Here is a 26265-nt window from a genome sequence, read left to right as displayed (position 1 = left end):
ACAAATGCCTCCCATTGTGGTAAAAGAAGAATTGTGTGTCTGTGACAAACCTTCTATTTATTACATTGTTAAGCCATCTTAAAGTGAAGCAATATTGCTTATTATTATTATTATTTCTGAAAGAAATATTCTTGCCACTTGGATAGAATTTGGTCGACTAAGCATCCTATGGATTAACTCAGTGGTTCTGAAAGGGTGTGGCAGAAGAGGATGGCAAGTGTGGTGTGAAGATTCAAGGGCAACCATAGAAACATTTAAACAGTACATTGTAGTATAGTATAGCATCTTATTTATTTATTCACAGAATATGGATAGATATCTTTCCAAAATGAGAGCAAGAGCATCAAGTGATTCTGGAGGCAATGGCTAGTTGTGATCTATAATTGCCATTCGAACAGAGTGCTGGAGAATAGCTTTGACAGCTCTCCATGACCTATTCTTGTGAACAGGGATTATCAACGTTGATAAATATGAAAGATTGGAAAAGAGAAAGGCTTCTTTGTGCCGATGAGGAGGTGAGAGTTTGTCTGTCTCAGATTAGTAAAGGTAAAGGGACCCCTGACTATTTGTTCAGTCGTGACTGACTCTGGGGTTGTGGCGCTCATCTTGCTTTATTGGCCGAGGGAGCCGGCGTACAGCTTCCAGGTCATGTGGCCAGCATGACTAAGCCGCTTCTGGTGACCCAGAGCAGTGCACGGAAACGCCGTTTACCTTCCCGCCGGAGCAGTACCTATTTATCTACTTGCACTTTGACGTGCTTTCAAACTGCTAGGTTGGCAGGAGCAGGGACCAAGCAACGGGAGCTCACCCCATCGCGAGGATTTGAACCGCCGACCTTCTGATCAGCAAGTCCTAGCCTCTGTGGTTTAACACACAGCGCCACCTGTGTCCCTTGTCTCAGATTAGGCCTAATATAAAGGAGATTGCTCAGTAAAAGCAAGCTCACATCTCTCATTGGGTTTATATTCATTCTTAAGGTACATACATAAAAGACAGGGCCGTCTTTACCCAGGGGTGCAAGGGGTGCAGGGCACCTGGGTGCCAAATTATGGGGGGGGTGCCTGGCACCTACCGCTGAAACCGCCTAAGCTCTTATCTATCTACTTGTTATGAAATAATAAATAATTTTGATCAAGCTAGAAAAACTAAATATTTATATACCTAGGTATTACCAAAATGTATACCTACTGTTTCACTAAAGGACTTTTGACTTTGTGTGCTCATTTACCAAAGACGCGTTGTGCCAGCAGCAGCGCTTGTCAGACTCAATGACGGCGCTTGTCATTCTCAACAGCGCCATGCATGTGAAATTAACTCTTACATCAGAATATTATTTTACGTACTGTATTGAGCTGCTATGAGGCAGCGGGGTCAGTGGCACCTTTGACACGACTGATGTTTTTCCTAAGTAGGTGCCTAAACAATACTTAGAAGTTTAAGAGCCAGTGTGGTGTATTGGTTAAGAGCGGTAGACTCGTAATCTGGTGAACCGGGTTCGATTCCCTGCTCCTCCACATGCAACTGGTGGGTGGCCTTGGGCTAGTCACACTTCTCTGAAGTCTCTCAGCCCCACCTACCTCACAGAAATGTTTGTTCTGGGGGAGGAAAGGAAAGGAGATTTTTAGCCACTTTGAGACTCCTTCAGGTAGTGATAAAGCGGGGTATCAAATCCAAACTCTTCTAAGTGTGGTGGTGTTAATCTGGAGGCTAAACTAAATTTGGGGGCGCTGGGCGGATCTTTGCACCCTGGCGGCGCATATGCTGAAGACTCCCCAGTAAGAGACATTTATATTTTGGGAATGATTCATGTTCCTATGTAGCTGCATTGTTTTACACTTTCTGCATGTTCCATGATCATATTATAAAGTCGTTGTGTTCTATAATATAAATCAAGCACTCTTAGGCGTTGTTTCTTTTTGTTTTCCAATGTATTTCTTATTGATAAGAAATTCAGTGTGGCGCAAGCAAATTTTCATTCTGAAAGTGTGGCCCAGAGGGGGGAAAAAGTTTGAGAACCACTAGTTTAACTTCACACACCTGCAAGCACAGAGGTACACTTTATGCTGTCTTGGCTGCATGGCAACTGGGTTTATGAAACACATTGGTCTGAATTAATTATGTTACATTGTCTATCTTCTGTTCCACCAACAATGCTGGCGAGATGAGCAGAAAGATCTGCCATTTCCAGTTCTCTCACTTTCTCATTGTTTCATTCTTAAATTAAGTTTTCTGCATTTCTGCAGCAATTTGAGTGCGAATTTTTCTGCATTTCTGCAGCATTTTAGTGTGAATTCTCCAAGCAAACACATTTTTGTATGCTGTTCTGACTACAGTTTCATATTTCCCCAATTTATCCTAACATAATGCATTTTTTTGTATTTTATTTTCAATAATATATTTATTTTATGTGCACTTTTACCTAATATATGCAAAAAAAAAAAAAATGGTAGAAATTTATTGGAGAACCACACTGCAAAATTCACATAAGTCTAAATTTCAAAAGATGGCTATATTTTGCATCTCATATAGTTTCACAAAGTATGAATTTGATAAATTTAGCTTTCAATGCAAATTGAACTAATTTCTTCCCCATCTCTACTGCAGAGAAGGTGAAGTGGAGACTTATAAAAACACTCAAGACCATTCCACCTGTTGATTTTCTATTGTTTAAATTACATTTATGGCGAAACTATGAGCATGTGAGGTGTATAAAACTTCAAAAGTCTTTCTTGTTTCGATGTTGACTTTATTTATGGGATTTATTTTAAACATATATGAACAGAATGGAAAGGGTGCCATTTTTTTCTAACTGCTGGGGAAGCAGTCCTCTTTGTACTAATCCCTAGTCTGGAATAATTAGTAACTAAGAGTACATACCGTAGTTAGTAGTAACTAGTGTACCCCATGCTGAGATTTGTTTAAGCAGTTCATATGGGATGAATGAATGGGATGTTGCAAGAACTGCACTTCAACAAGTGCACGGCCAACGATAATTTGCACAGAAATGCAAAACGGTGCCAAGCATCACTTGGCCACTTGCATCGCTGGGTTGTGTTTTCAACAGATGTACAGCTGGGAGAGCTAGCCAGATTGGCCAAGAGCTGAGACTAAAATGTCTGGCTGAATCTGCTCTGAGCAGTGGTGATGGTGGAGGAAAATTAATTCCATGCCACTGAGCTAACTGATACACCTGCTACATTTCAAGTTTGGAAACTGCTGCATGGCAAGATTCACATGCCTTTATCCATCTGGCTCCCTGTAGGTCTTGTGTCAGCTTAACTCAGGTCTCAAAATCCAAATAACCTCCTACAGCAATTCCACACCATTTCACAGAGCCGTTTGTCCCATTTCTGCAGGTTTTAGGGAAGCAGGGTATTCCGTGTTTGTAGCATTGCAACACACTTCTCTGAAGGAAGAAGAAATGGTAGATTTTGCTTCCTTGTTTTTGATAGCATGGGAAGACAAGTGAACTAATGTACTAGAAGAAGCAAAGATCACCAGTGTTGAAGCAATGATTCTTCAACATCAACCTCATTGGTGTGGATGCCTGATTATTGTCTTCCAAAGCAACTGCTCTATTCCGAACTTAAAAATGGAAAGCGAAATGCTGGTGGTCAACAAAAGAGGTTTAAAGACTGTCTCAAGGCAATTTTTTAAAAAAATGTAGTATAAACACTGACAACTGGCCTGCAAGCGCTCCAATCGGAGAACAGTCTTTACAAACGGTGTCATGGACTTTGAAGACGCTCAAACTCAGGACGCAAGGGAGAAACGTGCTAAGAGGAAGGCATGCTTGGCAGACCCTCACTGTGATCAACTTCAGCCCAGAAACAAATGTCCCCACTGTGGAAGGACGTACGGATCCAGAACTGGACTCCACAGTCACTTACTGACCCACTGTTAAAGCCATGTTTATGGAAGACAATCTTACTCAGCTATGAGTGATTGCGAAAGAAGAAGAAGAGTAAAATCTCAGAGCTCCTAGTAAAGCAGTCACCTTGGGACTGGATGTAGTGGCATGTGGGAAAAATGGGAATTGGGGTGAACTTTGGAAGCTTGTGTAGATAAAATCAATAGCTCTACAGAGGCTTAAAGAGCCAGGGCAAATCCACTTCCTCTCATTCAGATGCATAGAAGCATCAGCCCACACTCATGTTTTCCCCATTCATACAGCGGTTGGGGGAGACTTTGATTTGGTGCAATCTGTGCTGCCTTCTCTGCTATCTGCAAGGTACCAGCATGGCGGTGGCTCAGAAGAGAGACCCATTTCCCTCTTTGTGGCTTCTTTCCTTCCTAGCTTGGTGACAGAATGCAGGCCAGATCTATCATGCTGAATGGCAGAAATAAAAGCCCCATTCTGGAGCCAGACATTAGCAGTACGGGTTGTTCAAATATCCTTTCCTTCCTGCAGTTTAGTGCCACCAGCACAGATGCTCTCCAGGCTATTCCAAGATATTTTGCTGCTTTGAGTGGCTGTATCAGGATTCCATGCTGCACTCCAATGCATACTGGGACAGAACTCTCTGATCATGTTTCTTCAATGGTACTCTGAAAAGATTGCTTCCTCAAGCCAATCGCACTAGGATTGCAAGTGCAGTTGAGTGTGTCTGGGGCCACAACATCACCAAAGAGTGAAATACCCCAATACATTTTGGTGCTTGAAGCAGAAAATCCAAATGCAAACCCTATGGTGGTAAAACTAATTAATAAACTAAGTTAACCAATCATTTCTTGCCTTTCTGTAATATTGCATTATTTCACACTGCCTGATACACCTTAAGTCCCATTAATCCAATTTGGAATTCTCTCCATCTTACATGAAAATATATGACAATGTACTTATCCGACTCTCTTTGACTTGTGAATGTGTGAAGCTGTGCAAGTGTAACTTCTTACTATTAACTATAATGACACATGCCATTTTAAGCACTTATGCTTCCTTACAGCTCTCAACTAATTTTGCAAGCTCAGAGGCTATTGTTTCATAAGCTTGCTATTTCAGCATTGCCAGCTTGGCAACAGATCAGACCCACTCGGTTGGTTTTCTAAGTAGAGAGGCATGGTGTTTCTGCTCCCCCTCGGCTAAAAAAGCGGCTGTCTCCCAACTTAGAAGAATCCATGAAAAGAGACTATTGTACAGTTATTCTGCATCATTAAGCCTGAACGCAGACAGATCAAAGGCTTCATAAGAAAGGTTTGGGATCAAGAGCTGCGGTCTGCTTTGGCTCTGTGCTCTGATTGGTATCAATCAGAATTTTATAGCTCACAGTGAATCAAAAAGGCACAAAGCCAGCTTTTAGGTAACAAGGTGGAGGAAGAACTTTACAAAGCGGCTGAAGAAAGGGAGGCAAGTTAACAAAAAGAAGCCTGATTGCATACCAGGAAGTATCACCTTTGGTACAAAAGATCCTGATTGGCTGACGCAAGAGATTAATTTGAAAAATGTGTGCTCTGCTTGTCCCTATGTTTGTTGGTTAATTTTCCAGCAGTGAGGTTCCCCATACATTTTGGTACCAGTGGTCTATGTTCACTCCTGATAGGTCCTTCCAGTGTCTAGTTACAATAGACACAGTGGGTGGTGCTGTGCTCTAAACCACTGAGCCTCTTGGGCTTGCCGATCAGAAGGTCGGCAGTTCGAACCCCGTTGCTCTGTTCCAGCTCCTGCCAACCTAGCAGTTCAAAACCATGCCAGTGCAAGTAGATAAATAGGTACTACTGTGGCAGGGAGGTAAACAGCATTTCTGTGAGTTCTGGTTTCGGTCACAGTTTCCCGTTGCACCAGAAGCGGTTTAGTCCTGCCGGCCACATGACCCAGAAAGCTGTCTGTGGACAAACGCCAGCTCCCTTGGCCTGAAAGCGAGATGAGCACCACAACCCCAGAGTCACCTTTGACTGGACTTAACCATCCAGGGGTCCTTTACCTTTTTTAGAAAAACAATATTTCTAGCTGCTGAGAGTAAGAGACTTATGAGTTCCTTGTCATGTGCGCAGTTCCCCTTTGTCACATAGACAGCATAGGCCAATGACCTACCCCCCAACAACATAATAATCAATAAGGCTAACCTGACACAAAAACACCCCCCCATACAAACAAACAAACCATACTGTAACCAACTGAATACAACCAACCAAACTCTGGACCCTCCAATCTCTCACAATGCCAATAGAAACAAATAGATATATAAATAAAGGACCTAGCCATGAGATACTGGCATAAAAACCCTGCACAAACACTATGCAATATAATGAAAAGATAATCACACACAGACCCAACCCTCTCCCTCTCTTTCTCTCCTCCCCCTTCCCCTAAAGTCTATGACAGTAACATCTCATACCAAATGTAAACAAACTAGATTTCAAAGTGGGCACCCAACAAACTTATTTAACCCCCAGGTCAACTGCAAACTTGATTTCAAGAGGAATTGCAGAGATTCCTGCCTGGGCAAGGTACGTGAGGAATTTCAATGGAAGCACAAAGGAGAAGCCTAGTCTACTGAAGTCTTACAGGGAGTTGCAGAAAATACCTAACAAGTCCTGTTGAAAGCAATACATATTGTGAGTGCTCCCAAGCCATATTTCGGCCAGCTCATCTGATCTGCTCAAGTATATCTGTGGGCGATGAGCAGCAGCAATTCATTGTTAGCAATCTGTGTGAAGCAAGCACTCATATGGACAGGTGGGATTCAAGGCACTCATAAGGCAATAGTAGGAAAGCAACAGCTTCCAGGAGGGTCTCGCAACATCCAGCCACAAGCCGAAGCAGCTCTGAAATGTTAACCTAATTATTTACAGCCTGCCCCATCCCCAGAGACTTGGGGCAGATTAGGGCAATCATTCATGAACTCCCCAGAGCCTTGCTATTTAAATACTGTATCTTTCTGTAACACAGACAACATACTTTTACACTTAAAGGCCCATAAAACCGCCTGTCACTCTCAGATTTCAAACAGAAGCTCCTTAGGAAGTTTGGGGTTTTGTGCTGAGACTCAAGAGGGGAAGCACCTATACACAATTCACACAGGATCCTGCCTGACACAGGGCCACAGCCATGGTAGATCACTTAAACTTGGACACGTGGGAACATAGGTTAACTACCGAAGCCTTGTTTGGTATCCTGGTTCCAGACAGCTCTTCCAGTTTTAAATGCGGATGTGGATATGCAGCGACGGCTAGTGAATATGCAAGATGAAAATGCCAGCACTGGCAGTCTTGTTGAATCTCTGTATAGCATACATAAATAAGCGATGCTCTGTATATTACATATAAGGAAGGAAAGTGATGCTCTAGAGTGGACAGAAAGGCAAAAAGGAGGGAGAAGTAAGTAATTTGGGGAGCAGAGAAGATGTCCATCCTTTCTCCCCCTGTAATTCCATCTGTAGATATTGCATTTATAACTTTGGGGTGGTCTTCAGTACTAGTCCTACTCAGAACAGACCCATTAAAGTTAATGGGCATGGCCAACCTAGGTTCTTAAATTACAATGGGTTTGCTCTAAGTAGGAGTTAGTAGAATACAACCTTTGGTTTGTATACACCAAAATCTGGACTAATATCTAAGGCATTTTCCCAATAGTGCCTCCAGGGCAGGTGTGGGTGTGTTCAAGTGCATACCATAACTTTAGGTTAGTGTGTTCAAAGTGAATTAAAGCACCCTGTTGCCTTGGTGCAACCAATCCATTTAAAAAAACCACACAAGCTGGACCTTTGCCATTTGACGTGATGGAGAGTGAGAAATTGGAAAGTGAGAGATCAATGGACGACTAGTGTGAAGATGTGTTAACATCGCACAAGCAAATCAGGATGATTGCTCATTTTCATATAAGTGACTCATAAACATATCAGAATGAATGCTAAAAAAAAAAGACCAGGCATAGTCTAACTACTGCATAAGCTTTCTGCAAGCAAATCAGGATGATTGCAGAATAAACAGATTGTTTGAAGGAGGCCTAACTCTCACAAACTCAGTGGGGCTTACTTCTGGGTTCCCCTATACCCCTTCTGAATCCTGTGCAGTGTGGTACCTGCACATCGGATCCAGAGGCAATCCACTGTCCCCAATCTTTCCATGTGGATGTAGGAGATTAAACACTGTGACTGTGTCAGCAGTAGCTGGGTGGTGAGGTTGAGATTCTTAAGCGCTCTTTTGTGAGTCTGCTATTCATGACTTACTTTCTGCATCTTGCATGGGAGTGACTGGGAGTGGCCGCTGGGACCATATAACACTGATCCTAAAGGATCTTCATTGGCTCCCAGTATGTTTCTGAGCACAATTCAAAGCGTTGGTGCTGACTTTGAAAGCCCTAAATGGCCTCTACTCTGTATGCTTGAAGGAGCATCTCCACTCCCATCGTTCAGCCCAGACCCTGAGGTCCTCCTCCGAGGGTCTTCTGGTGGCTCCCTCACTGCGAGAAGCCAAGTTACAGGGAACCAGGCAGAGGGCCTCCTTGATGGTGGCACCCACCTTGTGGAACACCCTCCCATCAGATGTCAAGGAAATAAGCAGCTATCTGACTTTTAGAAGACATCTGAAGGCAGCCCTGTTTAGGGAAGTTTTTTAGGGATTGATGTTTTTATAATGTTTTTAGATATGTTGTAAGCCACCCAGGGAAACCTAGCCAGATGGGTGAGGTATAAATAATAAAATTATTCCTATTAAAGAGTAATCATTTTAACACAAACCAATCATTGTTCGTACAAGATTACTCAGTTGCGAGACTGTTCAAGACAGCTTGCAGAATGCTGAAACCAGATTCAAATGAATAAAGACTATCACTGTTTCAGGATATACCCAGACTTTTAAAACTGATTTTATTATTGGCTTGGTTTTGCAAAAAGTGTCTCCCCCCCACTTCTTCAGAACTGGCAGAAAAATATTTCCTTTTGTGTTCAGAAGAACAAATTCCTTCTGCCAAGAGAGTAAATTTATACTCGGGGAAACTGAGAACATATTTAAAGAGGAAACAAAGAATAAGAGGTAGAGGTACAATATATGGAGGGGAGACAGCCTTCCAAATATTTGAAAATATTAGGTGGCAGTGAGTATTAGGTTCTCTTTAGAAAGGGCATTAGGAAACAGAGACAGATTGAAGCAAGGTGCGGGGACAAGAAAACCATCCGTTCCAAGACAAGTAAAATGAAGGAAAATTGGTCACTGTATAGTTCTTAGTTTGGCTTTAAACTCGTGGTCATATATCCTGCCAATCAAAGAGGGAAAAGCGGGTGGAGGGGGATGAAGTCAATTTACACTGCAAGGAAAACACAACGTCTTCTTCATGGCTTGGCACTACAAGTTTATCACCAGACAGGTACCTGTGTGCACAAGGATCATCAACAAAGATGAGCGATACGATGCCTTTTGAAGCGAGAAGAAAAAACAGAGTGCCTAGAAGCCATTCCTATAATAAATCATTTACAGATGTGCTCCAATATTTTGTGAACACATTGACAAGGAATATAACATGCACCGAATCCAGTGAAGACTAAAACATCTACATGTACAAATCTGGGTAATATAGCTGGAGTGACTTTTTAGCATATATATTTTAAACGTGTGTTTAAAATCTGAATCCAACCAAATTCAGGCTAGGAGAAGACGTGAGTGTTTCCTGGGGAGGGTTTTTCCACTTGGCTCATTTAGCGCATCTCAGCACCACAAACGACACCTGTCCACAGCTAAGGCTATGCTGAACACTCTCTCCTTGCCCACCTGACTTCAGATGGTGGTGACAGCAGAGCAAGAACAGGTACTGGCACAAGACACTCCCATACCAACAAGTTAGGGTGTAACGCTATTGTAAGGGGACTGCTATCAGAACAGGGGAGGGAGGCAGGGGAATACAGAGAGCCTCCAATGCTTCTGAGGAGCAGCTCCATGTGTAGCAGTGGGGAAAGGCACACCTCTAGTGGAGCAGAGAGGGAAGGGACCAGCCAAGCGAGGAGAGGGCTGGAAGATGCTGCTGAGAGCCCAAGCGCCTCACCTAACCCGGCTGGCCAGGAGGTACAAACGCTGCTTTCGTCGCCCACCTTGCGCAGAGGGGTGAAACACAAGGAGGGGAGACGGAGGCTTGGGGTGCTGAAGTTCTTATGTTGGGGGAGAAGCCGGAAGGGGCCACTCCTGGATTCTGCAAATGACTAAGAAGGACATGAACTTTGTGGTTATGCACTGTAAATAGTTTGCACCCAATAAAACCTGTAAAAGACAGGTCGAAGTACTGCCTGGTTACTCACGAGCAACCACCATCCACATCTGACAGCTATGAAGGAGCATCTCCACCCCCATCGTTCTGCCTGGACACTGAAGTCCAGCTCCAAGGGCCTTCTGGCGGTTCCCTCCTGCGAGAAGTGAAGTTACAGGGAACCAGACAGAGGGCCTTCTCAGTGGTGGCACCTGCCCTGTGGAACACCCTCCTACCAGATGTCAAAGAGAAAAACAACTATCTAACTTTTAGAAGACATCTGAAGGCAGCCCTGCTTAGGGAAGTTTTAAATGTTTGAAGCTTTATCATGTTTTTAATATGCTGTTGGGAGCTGCCCAGAATGGCTGGGGAAACTTATGCAGCTTTAAACTTAAAACTGTTTAATTCACACACACACACACACACACACACACACACACACAACAGCTTTAATTCTAGTCCATCAAGGTTCTTCCTTTGAGAATCCTGGAATCCTAGAGTTGTAGAGCTGGAATCTAGTCCAACCCTCTGCAATGCAGGAATCTCAGCTAGATCGCATATGACAGATGGCCACCCAAGCTCTCCTTAAAAACCTGCAAGGAGAGTCCTCTTGTAGGAGTTGGTTCCACTGTTGAACAGCTCTTACAGCTAGAAAGTTCTTCCTGATGTTTAGTTGGAATCTCCTTCCTTGTAACTTGAAGCCTTTGGTTTGGTGGTCCTGCTCTCCTGAGCAGGAGAAAACAAGCTTGCTCCCTCTTCCATATGACAGCCCTTGAGATATTTGAAGAAGGCTGTCATGTCTCCTCTCTGTTTCCTCTTTACTAGGCTAAACATACCCAGTTCCCTTAACCATTCATCCTTGTGGTGCAGACATGAGAAATGCACCAAGTTCTTCAGTGTTCTCCAAAAATCCACTACTTATTTTTTAAAAGAGCATCACTTTCTTGGGCTCTATGATCACTGCAGATGGTGACAGCAGTAACGAAATTAAAAGATGCCTGCTTCTTGGGAGAAAAGCAATGACAAACGTAGACAGCATCTTAAAAAGCAGAGACATCACCTTGCCAACAAAGGTCCGTATAGTTAAAACTATGGTTTTCCCAGTAGTGATGTATGGAAGTGAGAGCTGGACCATAAAGAAGGCTGATCGCAGAAGAATTGATGCTTTTGAATTATTGTGCTGGAGGAGACTCTTGAGAGTCCCATGGACTGCAAAAAGTTCACACCTCTCCATTCTGAAGGAAATCAGCCCTGAGTGCTCACTGGAGGGACAGATCGTGAAGCTGAGCCTCCAAGACTATGGCCACCTCATGAGAAGAGAAGATTCCCTGGAAAAGACCCTGATGTTGGGAAAGATGGAGGGTACAAGGAGAAGGGGACGACAGAGGACGAGATTGTTGGACAGTGTTCTCAAAGCTACCAGCATGAGTTTGACGAAACTGCGGGAGGCAGTGGAAGACAGGAGTGCCTGGCGTGCTCTGATCCATGGGGTCACGAGAAGTCGGACATGACTAAACGACTAAACAACAATCACTTATGATCTAAAAGTAACAGAACTACAAGACAGCAAAAGCTGTGAATGAGATTATAGAGCTACAATGGACAGGTGCTCAATTGTGAATGAGTTTATATTAAGAGGGCTGGAACTCCTACATAAAAAGGGAAGCAGGGCCACACTAGGAGCCGGGGACCCTGAATTCAAATCCTGACTTAGCCATGAAGCTCACCGCGTGACCTTGGGCCAGTCACTGTTTCTTAGCCTATCCTCCCTCACAGAGTTGTTGCGAGGATAAAAAATGGGCTCATTGTTTAAGAAATATTCAATACATAGTTTGCATTGTTGCAAATAATATTATTTGTTCCACTATCAGCTCTACTGAGAGCCAAATAGTATAAGTGCAGCAATTGAGAGTGTCAGTGGGGTGTAGCGGATATTCACGGCTAGTTATTTTGGTGTGGGTGGGGGGGGTCCCTTACCACGTGACAAACTAATGTACCTCACAAGGTTATTGAGAGTCTGTGTGCAATGCAAGCAAACATGTACATTCCTGAGCTTGTTGATGAAAGGTATGATTCATATGTAGTTAAACTAAAACAGGTCTCCCCCCAAAAAGGTATCCCTTTTCAGCCTAATAATGGAATGACACCCTTGACATACAAATTTGAATTTATTTTTTTGTGCAGGCATTAAGGTTAACAAAACAGCATTTGTCTCTTCCAACACCTCATTATTTTCGTTCCACCACAGACAGGAAGCAAGCAGGGGGTGAGGAGGGGAAAAAGCCATTTTGGCATTTGAAGCTACAGGATTTCACACCCACCCACCCACACTCCTTCCAGCCCCACAGGGAGAGCCTCAGCTTAAGATTTCCAGCTGATCCTTATGGTGACTCCTCAAGAAGGGCTTTCTAACACGTTCCTGCTCATGCCAGCTTTGTGTGTCCTGATTTAAAGGGGAAACTTTGAGCGACTTCTGTGTCCAGAATTACCAGAGGTCTTGCCTTCTGTTGTTCTAATTCGCTTTCCAAAGCTCCTTTCTCCCCTCTTTTAGTTGCATAAATGCGAATCTGGAACCATGAGGAGGAATGCCTTCTGTTGCTCTACCTCAGGTAAAAAAATGTATTAGGCCAGTAAATCTACACACAGTGTGTGCAAACTTCATTTGTCTCTGTCCCAGCAGACAGAGGGGGGTGTTTTCTACCTGTGTGTTTGAATACATCTTAAGACATGAGTCTGTATTATCCTTATTGGGGGGGGGGGATGCCTGCAGAATGGTGCTGCCAAGCCAACTTCAAACCCTCCAAGTGCCCCTATTTCTCAGGGATAGCCCCAGATTTACAGAAACCGACCTGGTTTCTGCTTTGATCCCAGAATGTCCTGCTTTTCCTTAGGACGTCCCTATTTTGATCAGAGAAATGTTGGAGGGTATAGAGTTATGTGACCCCTGAGATAAGGAGATAAGTAACTATACAACCTTTAGAAGACATCTGAAGGAAGCCTTGTATGGGGAAGTTTTTTAAAAAATGTTTAATGTTTTATTATAAATTTAAAAAATTGTCCAGTAGCACCTTAGAGAACAACTAAGTTTGTTCTGGGTACAAGCTTTCAAGTGCATGCACACTTCTTCAGATACTATGCACATGAAAGCTTATACCCAGAACAAACTTGGTTGGTCTTTAAGGTGCTACTGGACAATTTTTTTAATTATTTCGACTGTGTCAGATCAACATGGCTACCTACCTGAATGTTTTATTATGCTTTTATATATGTTGGAAGCTGCCCAGAGTGGCTGGGGCAACCCAGTCAGGTGGGCAGGGTATAAATAATAAAATGATGATGATGATGGAATAGGACACCTGCCAGTCCACCTGCCATTTTACTTGCAACCAGCTGCGGTGGGGGAGGGGCGCTCTGCTTCTCATTGGCTTTGGCTCCAACTAATGCTGGTTCTTTGCCCTCCCAGTTCTAGTCGGCACCAGTCACCACTGGCTTCATATTTATGTACATAATTCTATGTCTATTAGCCAACTGTTAAGAGAAAATACTTGATAAATAGTCCATGTTTTCTCATAGCTTTCTCTTGACAAATCAGAGGAGAATGGGGGAAAGTCTCAATTCTGCAGACACAAGCAACTAGAACCACAAAAAACCCCTTGCTTTAAGAATAAGGAACTGATGTTCCCCAACACAAATCAGTCTTATAATGGAGAAGGTCAGGTGTTTACTACTCTGGGGTTGACCTTGTCAGAGTTCTGAGATTTATCAGTCCTGTCCTGGAATTATCAAACTGCTGTTGCAGACTCTTTCTCCCTGTTCTCAGAAGAACCATAAAGTTTGAGAAAGAGTTGTGTACAGAAGGGAAGCCTTTCCTTTCCCCCCTTTTTGCTGTTCCTGGAACTTTGTGAGCTGTTTCCCCCCTGTGTGTCTGTTCTCTGCTATTCAGTTATTTGCACAGGAATAAACGTTTAGTTCTGAAAGTATGTTAAGAACAAAGCGGCAGAAATTGACTGGAATTTCCTTCATTTTCATCCATCTGGCTTTCATTGCCTGCTCCTCTTTCCTCCTACTCACCCACCCACCCACCCAAATCTCTTTAGCACATGCTGACCAAGATGCAGGGGAGATATTTTTTAAAAAATATAATTCATAACACCCACCGTGGAAATCTTTCATGCACTTGGTAGCATTCCCTGTCTTTCCAAAGACTACTCATGCTTTCACAGTTGTCAAGAAACAAGATTATGTTATAAGCCATGCATTTAAGAAAGGTGTCAAATGCTCCTTATATTAAGTTAATGTGCCTTTTTACAGAACTATAAAGATTCATGGGACAGCTCTTATTTCAAAAGGCAGCACCAGTTGTGTGGACACCACTCTAAAAATCTTTTCCACTCTAAAAATCTTTTGAGGGTGCAACTGATCCGCCATGCTAGGATGGTGATGGGTGTCCTAGACTAGAACAGCCTTATCTTCTGCTGCCATTGACTTCCCTCTTCCACCCACCAAAAGTAGAGGCAGAGCTGGAATTACCACTGGTGGTCCCAAACCCAGTTGCAACTTTCCTTGGTGTAACCCTCCTAGGGTATGAACTCACCAAAGTACCCCCTTAGAGTGCTTCAAAAATCCAAGCGAGTGGAATAATATGTTTCTGGTCAGTACAAATTCCTCCTCTGTTGAAGAGGGAAATTCTTTCAGTTTCATTGATGGCATGCTTTAGCTTATGAAGTCATCTGCCAGAGATGCTTCAGAAAGAGAATATCCTATCTCAAGGGATAAGGGGATTTGTCTGTTGCCTGCCTGCAGGTAATCCTCTCTGCATCGATGTATCTGCAAAGGGACCTCTGAGCATATGCCAGTACTGTGCACAGGATTCTGGGGTTCAGAGGTGTACAGTAAATTAATGCGAGCCTAGAATGCACCCAACAACATTTGCTTCTAGGGAAACTTGAAGAAATCCCAGAGTTCCTTGAAATGCAGCTTGTAAACCACTGGATCAGAACATTCATTGCCTCATTTCTAGGACAAGGAAACTATGATTTTATAGTTTACTCCTGACTTGCAGGAAATGCAGCATTAGTAGATATATGGCCGAAAGATATCCATGTGGTAGCATGAGAATCAGATGCATGCCTCACCCAGCAATTGTCTGAATTTTTTAAAAAATCAAACACTTGTGCGAACTTTTCACGTGTTGACAATTTCACACACTATGTGGACTTTGCAGCAGAAAATAATAATTATATGTGGAAGGGAGGTATGTGTTGGGAAAATGCCCAGGAGCTTCAGAAAATGGTGGTTCCTGTGTATTTTCACAAGTGCATCCCTTCTCCACATGTTACTGTGGTCTCAAAAGGGAGGCACACTAGTTGGTTTGCTATTGAATATATATATATATGACACCTAGGAGAAATAGGCAGGCTTGATCCAGTTTTATTGTGGCACATTTAAGGGATCACAGAAGACGAAAATCTGATTGCTGAACCAACCTCTCAGCAAAAGTTGAAGCCGACACCTGCATAATGCTCTTATGTTTAAATATGTTTAATTCCGCAAGCGTTCTGTATTAAAAAGGCCTCCTCCGAGTTCTCACACTCAAATGTTCTCCATTTCAAAAAGAACCCAAGAAAGTGACAGAGCAAGTAAAAGCAGGGCTGTTTTCCTTGCCCCTATTTCTTCCCACTTTCCTTCTCAACTGGGGAGACCAGCCAACGTGGTACTGAAGATACCAAGGCTGAGCACTTGGTAGGAAAGGAAAACATTCTCAGCAAATCCTGGGAACTGTAACTTGCCCCTCACAAAGCTATCCTTTCCAGCAAGCTTAATTGAACTATAGTTCCCAGGATTATCTAGGGTGGGTGCTTTAAATGTATGTTATGTATGCAGCCCCTGGGTCAAGTGTACACTTGGCTGCAATGTTTGCTGGCTAACTTAGGGCTGGGAGAGAACTGTGTCTGAAATCTTGTAGGGCCACTGCTAGAGAGTGTCAATGATACTGAGCTACCAATGATCTTACTCAGTATAAAGCAGCCTCCTCTGCAAGCCTACAGCGTTTAAGGCACAGGCAGATGGGCAGGCAGGAAAAGGAGTGAGGCCTCAGGCAAGGAAATAGATGAGAGGGCTTGCTTTGGAATCCACCCTAAATTCGCGGGAATTTCTGAGCCCACAGCTACCTACATACTAACAACCCTGAATAGATTCAGGTGAAATAATTCAATCATAAATCAGTGATACATGCCAGCATAAAGTAAAGGGACCCCTGACCATTAGGTCCAGTCGTGGCCGACTCTGGGGTTGCGGCGCTCATCTCGCTTTATTGGCCGAGAGAGCCGGCGTACAGCTTCCAGGCCATGTGGCCAGCATGACTGAGCCACTTCTGGCGAACCAGAGCAGCGCACGGGAACGCCGTTTATCTTCCCGCCGGAGTGGTAGTATTTATCTACTTGCACTTTGACATGCTTTCGAACTGCTAGGTTGGCAGGAGCAGGGACCCAGCAACAGGAACTCACCCCGTCGCGGAGATTCGAACCGCCAACCTTCTGATCGGCAAGTCCTAGGCTCTGTGGTTTAACCCACAGGGCCACCTGCGTCCCATATCCCATATGTTGTCCCAACTTTTCTAAATTCAGTGGCCCACCTCAAATACTATTTGGTATAGGGAAAAAATAGTTTCAGGACACTGTAGACCAACAGTTCTTCTTCTTCTTCTATATAGTGACTAGATAGCTCAGTCGGCAGAGGGTTGTGGGTTCAAGCCACACGCTGGGCAAAAAAGATTCCTGCATTGAAGAGGGTTGGAATAGATGACCTCAGGGGTCCCTTCCAACTCTACAATTCTGAGACATTAAGATTCTGTGACTTCTATATGCCTAACTGAAGAAAAGAGCAAAGAGTAGCCTACCTTGGGGGACAAGGCTCCAGGTTACAAGCTTTCAGCAACTGTGGGGGACGCCGGCTGCTCACACATAGATTTTCATCTGCAAACTCTCTTGTCTGTTTATTCAGGCAAGCCACTACTGCCTCTTGAACACCTGCAAACACACAGACATACACACACACAATTACATCAAAATAAAATTTAATGTAACAGAATCAGGGTGGAAAAATCACAGTCAGCGCCAGGAGAGGAAAGTGTGGACATGGCATCAGCAGGGGTCCTTCTGAGTTGTTGTGGAGTTCATTGCCTCCGGGAGATGAATCTGATACTCCTCGCTGTCGACAGGGCAGGATCACACCATTCTGCCACCCATGGAAAAGGAAGGGAAAGCAAAGTGTCAGATGTTGGGAGATCTGTTCCTTGTTACATCCTGTACCTGTATCAGGGTTGCAAAGGAACTGGAATTTTTTCACTGGCAAGCGGCAAATAATAATAATAATAATAAACCCCCCACAGCTTTTGAATTCTTTTCTGATTAAGAAAACATCTCAATCTATTCACATTACGGTTCTTGGTTTACTCGGTTCATTCTTTCTGCAAAGAAACACAGCTATGGAACCATTACTTCCTGACGCTGAAAGTTGAGTGCCCACACTTTTTAAAGTTTCTAGCTATGGAGCAAATGGTCGGTGCACCAGGCGACACCGACAGCAGCATGGCCCTGTTCTCAGAACACCTGGAATAAGGTGCAGGTATTGGGAATTCAGGTTCTAAGCCTATCTGCACAAACTAAGGTCCAGTAAATCATCATCAAAAGCTTTTATTGGCATCACATACAAACATCCAAAACAAATCAATACAGAATTTCCACTTCACCAGTGGCACAAAACATTTGCTAAAAGAAAGGAGGCAGAGCAGTCTATCGTCACATCTCTTGGTCTCCAGGGAGATCAGATGTCTGCAACGTATTTCGACGACAAAAAACCAAATTCCAATCTTTAAAAAGGGTGATAAAAAGCTGCCATCGAACTTTCGGCCAATAAGTCTATTGTCAAACATCGGGAAAGGTCCAGTAAATGCGGGTGTAAGCGGAACTTTGTTCCACCAAGCTAAATGGAACTGAAATGGCTCAGGGATAATATCTCCTAACAATGTTGTTACATTCCACCTACAACTATAAGACCAATGCAAAAAAGAAGTTTTTAAAAATCCTATTTACAAATATTAAATTCACAGTGCAATGCTGTATCTGTCTTCACAACTGAGTTCAATAGGGTTTCTCTTCAGATAACCAGACATAGGATTGCAGTCTTAGGGCCAAACCTGGTACTTTCATTCTGCAGCAAGCAGCTATGTTATTTAATTTTTATGGTGGGGAAACTTCTCATCAGAGCCACAGCACATGGGAAAGGAAGGTTTAACACACCCTGCAAGCATGAATATTGTGAGGGGTCTGTGAGAGAGAGAGAGAGAGAGAGAGAGAGAGAGGGAGGAGGATACTTCCTAGCTATTATTATACAGCCCTGTCCATAGGAGATATAGATGATAGATAGGTAGATAGATGATAGATAGATAGACAGATGATAGATGATAGATAGATTGATAGATGATAGATGATAGATGATAGATGATAGATGATAGATAGATAGATAGATAGATCATAGACAGATAGACAGATAGACAGATAGACAGACAGATATTTCCAGCTAGTGTGGTTCTGTATACAGTTCTGAAAAGCTACTGACAGTGCAGTTATATCTGAGAACTCAGGGCAGGTTAAAAATCCCCAAACTATCATTCTGCCCCATTCCCAAACGGGTTTTGCAGCACATGTTGAGATTTCCCGCACATTTGCATAAGCAATGCCAGAAAAAGGCCGTGACAAGTGTAATGCATCCGTTGCCTATGTCTTGGCATCCACAAAGCACACACAAATGCTGGGCCAGATATGTTAATTAAGTGAAGCTAAAATATGCAAATTAACTGCAGCCCTCTAATATGTTTCCAGTGTTGCTCTCGGTGTGTTGACATAAAGTAGCCTGCCCCAGGCCTCAGGAAACCAGATGCAAGGCATTGTTTTCTCTGTGATGCGAGGCGAATGGGCCGCCTTCGCCCATGTGGCTAGACTGTCTCTGGGTAATTCAGGGGTCATCCAGTTGTGATTACAAGGCTTTATGGGATGGCAATGTTTAGCTTAGGCGAAACCTTTGGCATCACCTCCACCACAACAGTAGAAGCAGCAGCAGCAGCAGCAGCAGCAGCAGCAGCAGCAGCAGCAGCAATGTAGAGATTCACCCACCAAAGCACCAAACTCTTTTGAAGATGACAGCATATTTACAAAAGCATCAGGCAAGCCTGAGAAGCCATGCTGAATGAGCAAAAACAACACTGCCACATGCATGGAAGCTACAATGCCTTGATTTATTTTTGTTTTTAAGGCCAAAGCTTAAAAAGAAACACACCACCTCTTTTTATAGTGCAGAATCAAAGCACTGCTCTTCAAAACACTCCTTTGCTTTTCATCAGAGTCACAGAGCTGTGAGGACCCGCAGCCCTTGCCTGGTTTTATTCCCTACGGGCCGCTCGCCGGACAATGCAAAGCACTATCGCACCGTTGCACCACCAGCACCTCACTCTGAGCTGCAATGTTGGCCTGTAAACATGGGCAGGTATGCATGGGCAATGCAAAAAATTCTAGTCTCCCAACATAAACAGCAGGGACAGGTGCAAGGGACTAGAAGCAGAATGAGACCCAAGCTTCAGGGCACTCCATGCACGACATTTTTAGGTGTCTTTCTGTGGTGGCCCCCAACAAACTGACACCCAGGAGGAAACGCAGCTCCAAAAGGAAGGGCAAAAGAGGACAACCATTTGCATGAAATATGCATATTGGCACCTGTCTGTCTCGTGAGACAATGGAGGAATGTGCCTAGGTCAAGCTGTTGAAAGGTAGTGGTGCCTGTTGTGGCTGTAGAGACTAATACAGGAGAGACATGTTTTGTTGCAGCTGGGGCAGAGGAAGGTGTCCGGTTGTGCTGCTGCAGATGCACCACGATGCTGCTTCTCTCTGCACTCCTCCCAGTGGTTGTTCCTCCTCTGGTCACTGGTATGGATACATGATTTGACTGCTTGTGTCCAGGCACTGCGGTCTTCTGCAAGGGATTCCCACATGGTAGTGCTGATGTTGCCAGCCTTCATGTCATGTTTGCAGGCATATCCGTAATGCAGAGTTAGTCTGCCAATCGGCCTGGTGCCGGAAGCCAGCTCCCCGTGGAGCATGTACTTGGGGTTCCTGCCATCTTCCATTTGTGGACATTGTCACAGTCTAGTTCACGGACGATCGAAGTCCCTGCTGGGGACATCGGGACCTGGGGCAAGATAGCGGGGTGGGAGCAGGAACGGGAGTCCAGAAGCCAGGAGTCAGAAAGCCAAGAGTCCGAGGGCCGGGAGTCAAGAAGCCAATGGTCTGAGGGTCAGGAAGCAAGGAGTCACGAAGTCAAGGGTCCGAGGATCAAGATGCAAGGAGTCACAAAGTCAAGGGTCCAAGGATCAAGAAGTCAGGGGTCTGAGGGTCAGGAAGCAAGGAGTCACGAAGGCAAGGGTCTGAGGGTCAGGAAGCAAAGAGTCAATGAGCCAAACGCAGCAAGGCAGAAACCGTGTTGCTGTGGCAAACAGCCGAAGAGAAATGCTGACCTTATATCCCTTCCTGGCTCTTGCCACCAGGTGCTGTGAGTTACCAATCAGCCTCACCTGTGTGGCCGCACCTTGCCTCTTCAGAACAAACTTAGGAAGGCCCCAGTCCTGCAAAGTCCTATTGGTCCCAGGGCCTGGCTCCTGCACACACACCTGACAGATATGACCAAGACAGCTTAGATGTCACTGAGACAGAAGTGCGGATGTGCTGGGGATGTTGACTTGGGGAAGCACATCTTTGTTTGGAATTCTGTACCGCCGTGTGATGCCCAAAATCTTCCTGACGCAGCGCATGTGGAAGGCGTTGAAATGAAATACTCCTGGCGGGTATAAGTTGACCATGAAAGCCTGGTAGACCTTCATCTTGGTATTGCTCATTACGTTCTCCCAGACCCTTTTGGAGAGGCGACCCATTGCTGCAGCTGCCTTTCCAACCCACTTGTCCAGCTCAGCATATGCATATGCTAAACATAAATCAACTACAGCTGATCATGATGTGAACACATGACCGTTGTGCTTGCCGTCTAGAAACTAAAGATTGATGGGCAATTTGAAGGTCACCACTCTCCCTTCTTAGGATTTGGCTCAGAAAACCCTTCTTCAGACTAAGGATGCTTTCAAATAGAGGACTTTCCTCCTTAAAGTATCATCATCATCATCATTTGTATACAACCCTTCATCCAAAGATCTCAGGGCAGTTCACAGTAGGATATGCGATTACCAGATATACACTTAAAATTGTAAAGTGTGAATGCAACAGACACATGCTTACAAACACGAAACACTTTTGTAATAAACTTAATTTCTCTTATCTCTAATATCTTAATCTGTGCCCTGTAGACTACAACTCCCATCAGCCCCAGCCAGTATGGTCAATGGTCAGGAGTGATGGGAGTTGCAGCCGAAAGCTCTGGAAAGCACAAGTGTGGGGAAGGGTTAGAGGCAGCACTGGAGAAAATCCAGGGTGGTTTTTTGCACAGGCTCACTGCGGACAGTAAGGTCTATGAGAGTGAAGAACAAGATATGGTGAGGATACACTCAAAGGTGTGGTAATAACGGGAGATGCTATTATTAAAGCAGCCATCTTCCTAACAAGTTCACAGTGACAGGCTGAAGCCCATGGTGATGAGGTTATTGTCTCGTTTGTCATTACGTTACACATTTTTGTGTTTTCGTACTGTAAAACGCAAAGTGGTTATAAAATGGAAGTTTCACTTCACAATTCATCTGTCACAGCAGCCGAAAACCACCTTAGCAACTCCAGTCTGCCGTAGTTATGAACGTTTTCAAGCAGACTTCCTTGTGCATTCATAATGAATTCCGAACTAAACCAATGAACTATTGTGTCCATTCACTTTAAGAGGAAGACAGGTTTTTTTGAAGCATCCTCTGACCTCAGACCATTCTCTGGCAGAAAGCACTGCTCTGAACTATGTGCTCCTTTATGCATTTTTAGAAGATAGGTGAGCCCATATTCTCCCTTGTCCTCAGAGAAAACTAGAAAGTGGCAGGAAGAGATAAGTAAAGGTGGGGAACTCCTATATGAAATGGCAACAGTGCATTTTCCATTCTAAAAATCATTTGCTTGTGTTTCAGACATTTTTCAATAGCTAGTAAAACATTCGAGATGCAGCACAGAACCAAGTAGCATGATAGTGATTTGTCCCTCTTGGAATTTTAGGATTAGATCTTGCAGCTTCCAACACAGATGTATTCAGAAACTGGAAAATACATATAATGAAGAAGCTGTACATTCCTTTCTAATGAGAAAATAAGCTGCTCAAAATGGGACGCAGAAAAGCCCTGGGCTTTCCACTTTCCAGGGTATTTGAGGCTCGAGTTTTAAAAATTATTGCTCACAATTTTAACATAATGAAGCTGGGTTTGTTTTTCCTTGAAAATCCCTGAAGTTTATGGCTGGGAAATTAAACTGCTACACGGAGCAAGGGGAGGACATGAATCTAAGTAGCTTTCAGTTCACTTTCAATATACCATCAAATAGGATTTGCTGTGTTTATATCTACCAGAATAGCATAATTGTTACATGATACTTGATGACAGCAGTGGAAGACGCAGCCACTTCATGAAGACTAAATTGTTAACTGGTTCCTTCTGGCTGCTACTCCTTTGAGGGTGAAGGGCTACTTCTGCATGAATCAAATTTCATCTCCAGAGAGCACAAGAACAATAAAATTAACTTGATCTGTCATGCAACTGTGGAAACAAAATGATTATTTGGAACCTATTTATTCCATTTTAATTTGCTTAACAGAAAACGTTTTCCCCCAAAACATTCTGAATGCCAGTCATTTCACAAACAATCAGATGGCATTGAATGGATCAAAGAAATGGTTCCTGCTACAGCCACATATTATCAGGTACAATAAATGTAACAAGAGATGCTGCGTTTAAGCCCAAGTTCTCTGTGGCAATGCTGTTCAGCAGACTGAGCGCTGGATGTGAATTTAACTCATGGAAACAAGTGGTTGCCATCCAAAGGTCTTTAATTCCTACAAGCCACTGTGCTTTGATATGGTGTAGGAATGCTGCAATGTAGGGCCCACAGTTCTCACAGTGTGTGTTATGGGCCTTCCCAAAGAAGTGTGCGGCAAGCACAACTGCCTCCCAGTTCAGAACAAATGTGGACTGGGTTCAGGAATGAGAGGACAAACATTTCTTTTTCAATCAGTGTATGTCAGAAGCAGAACATCTGCTTGACGAGATGGTTGACAGAAGTGACAGCCAATGAAGAAACTCTCTATTTTAACAGGCTATCTTATTTGAAAAAATGCTGCGGTACTGTGTTGACCCGATTCCTCACTTTTCTAACCTAATGCAAAAAAACCAGCAGCTAGACTGGTGACTAGGAGTTGCTGCTGGGACCATATAACACCGGTCCTGAAAGACCTACATTGACTCCCAGTACATTTCTAAGCACCAACACTCTCACAGTCCGGTTCACGGGCGATCGAAGTCCTGGCAGGGAACGTCAGGACCGGGGGCAAGATGGCAGGGTGGGAGCAGGAACGGGGGTCCAGAAGCCAGAAGCCAGGAGCCAAGAGGGTCAGAGAGCCGGGAGTCAAGAAGCCAAGGGTCTGAGAGTCAGGAAGCAAGGAGTCACAAAGTCAGGAGTCCGATGATCAAGAAGCAGGGAGTCAAGAAGCTGAGGTTCAAAGATCAGGAAGCAAGAAGCCAAACACAGCAAGGCAGGGAGTGTGTTACTGTGGCAAAGAACTGAAGGGAAATGCTGACCTTATATCCCTTCCCAGCTCTTGTCACCAGGTGCTGTGAGTTACCAATCGGCCTCACCTGTGAGGCAGTGCCTTGCCTCTTCAGAACAACCTTAGGAAGGCCCCAGTCCTGCAAAGTCCTATTGGTCACAGGGCCTGGCTCCTGCACGGACTCCGGACAAACACTTTGAAGCTCTAAACCATGGGTCAGCAAAGTAAGGCCCTGGAGGCTGGATTCAGCCCAATTGCTTTCTGGATCCAGCCCACGGGCAGTCCGGGAATCGCTGCGTGGCTCAGCAGGTGGGTGCCAAGGAGGTCATGGTGGAGCCTCTTTCCTAAATGGGAATGGAGCTTCCAGCCCTCATAACCTCTGGTGCAAAATTGACTGTGATAGACCCAGGAGGATTCCCTGCTCAGCGCCTGAGGGCCCCAATCCTGCCACTCACCACCTGGCCCACGGCGTGACCTGATGGGCTCTATAAAGGACTGCTGCCGCTGCTGCTGCTGGGCAGAGAGAGCTCCGTTTAGTTTAGTTTTTGCTTTCTGTTTAAATTGCTGTTATTTTTTACCTATGTCATTTTAAACTGTGATATTAATGCTGTATTCTTAGTTTTAGATTTAGATTTATGTGGAAATTGTTTCCCATTTGGTTGTGTATTTTTTGATGTTGTTTATTTATTGTTTATGACTTTTGTAATGATGTAAATCTTGTTATGCAGTAAGCCGCCTTGGGCATTGTTTTTTTAACTGTGGAAAGGCGGCATGTTGTTGTTTAGTCATGTCCGACTCTTCATGACCCTATGGACCAGAGCACGCCAGGCACTCCTGTCTTCCACTGCCTCCCGCAGTTTGGTCAAACTCATGCTGGTAGCTTCAAGAACACTGTCCAACCATCTCATCATCTGTCCCCTTCTCCTTGTGCCCTCCATCTTTCCCAGCATCAGGGTCTTTTCCAGGGAGTCTTCTCTTCTCATAAGGTGGCCAAAGTCTTGGAGCCTCAGCTTCAGGATCTGTCCTTCCAGTGAGCACTCAGGGCTGATTTCCTTCAGAATGGAGAGGTTTGATCTTCCTGCAGTCCATAGGACTCTCAAGAGTCTCCTCCAGCACCATAATTCAAAAGCATCAATTCTTCTGCGATCAGCCTTCTTTATGGTCCAGCTCTCACATGGAAAGGTGGCATACAAATAAAAAATGATGATGCTGATTCTTCAGCTACCTAATGGTCCATCTCTAGGCATGCACTCATTCCATGCCTGCACTCATTTCACTTTGAGTTTTGACCTGGGTTTGGCACAAAAGACTACACCTGGGGCTTCTTCTGGATTCAAGAAAGCATGTTGATCTGCTTTCAGAGCTCTGTAAACTAGGGTTGCCATACATCCAAAATTTCCCAGACCCACCCAGACGGAATACGGCAGTCGGAAACAGTGTCTGAGAGGAAATAGCTGAAATGTCCAGGAAAATACAGACACATGGCAACCCAGGTTGAAAGTCTAGTTTTTGGTGCAACAACTTTTTTTTTTGGGGGGGGGAGGCTCAAGAACTTTGTCCTCCCTTAAAGGCTCAACAACATTTGTGTCCCGATTTTCACTTTTTGAAATATGGCAACCCTATGTAAATTGTGTATGTGTCAGATTTGAACGACGCTGCAGAGATAAATGCTTTCTGTGCCATTTTTAAACCCATTTCCCTATTTTTACCTGAGAATGAGGTAGTAAGGGAAAACAATGTTTTGTTCTGATAGGGTATGGGATGTGGGATAACCAAAGGAAGGCATAAATAATTATGAAGCATTATTCACTTCGTGATAAAAATGTTCTTTTTCTATCATGCACAAGTTACTCAGCACCCATGAAATGCAAGCCATTTGTTACAATTCCTGTGTGGAAAAACCCCAGCTTTAGAGGAGCTAAGGAATTTTAGAAACGGGACGCTTCTAATGGGCGCAATTTTCATAAGCAATTAGCAGAAAATGACTGAGTAGACCCAAATGGATTAGACACCATGTACATTAAACAATTCTCATAATATGCATAAATGGTGACCCTCCTTAACTTTTAACCTAAGTGCCAAACTTACTAGCTCCAGGCAATCGCTGGTTATTTTTGCCATATGTTTTCTCTCTCTCTCCTTTACCCTGCACCGAGATCCAAGCTAATGTCATTTGCTAGTAAAAGCTATCAAAACCAGCTGAGTCTCCAATAGATTCAGTAAAGAAATACATATGCAACAGCCCAACGCTTGGGATCCACATGTCTCTGCTTACAAAGCAGAAGTCAGGCAATGCAGAGCTA

General features: G+C 44.1%; 1 protein-coding gene across 1 annotated transcript in view; it reads right to left on the bottom strand.

Moving 5' to 3' along the window:
- ADAMTSL1 (ADAMTS like 1) overlaps nucleotides 1-26265 on the bottom strand; it is a 257653-nt gene that overhangs the window by 78058 nt on the left and 153330 nt on the right. The window contains exon 15 of the mRNA XM_083718246.1: nucleotides 17073-17202. Coding sequence (XP_083574372.1) covers nucleotides 17073-17202 — 130 coding nt within the window. The remainder of the gene's footprint in view (nucleotides 1-17072; nucleotides 17203-26265) is intronic.

This window comes from Podarcis gaigeae, assembly GCF_964106915.1.
Source record: "Podarcis gaigeae genome assembly, chromosome: 17".
NCBI lineage: Eukaryota > Metazoa > Chordata > Lepidosauria > Squamata > Lacertidae > Podarcis > Podarcis gaigeae.
The sequence above is the reverse complement of the archived record's forward strand: the minus strand, read 5'-3'. Positions and strand labels throughout refer to the sequence as shown.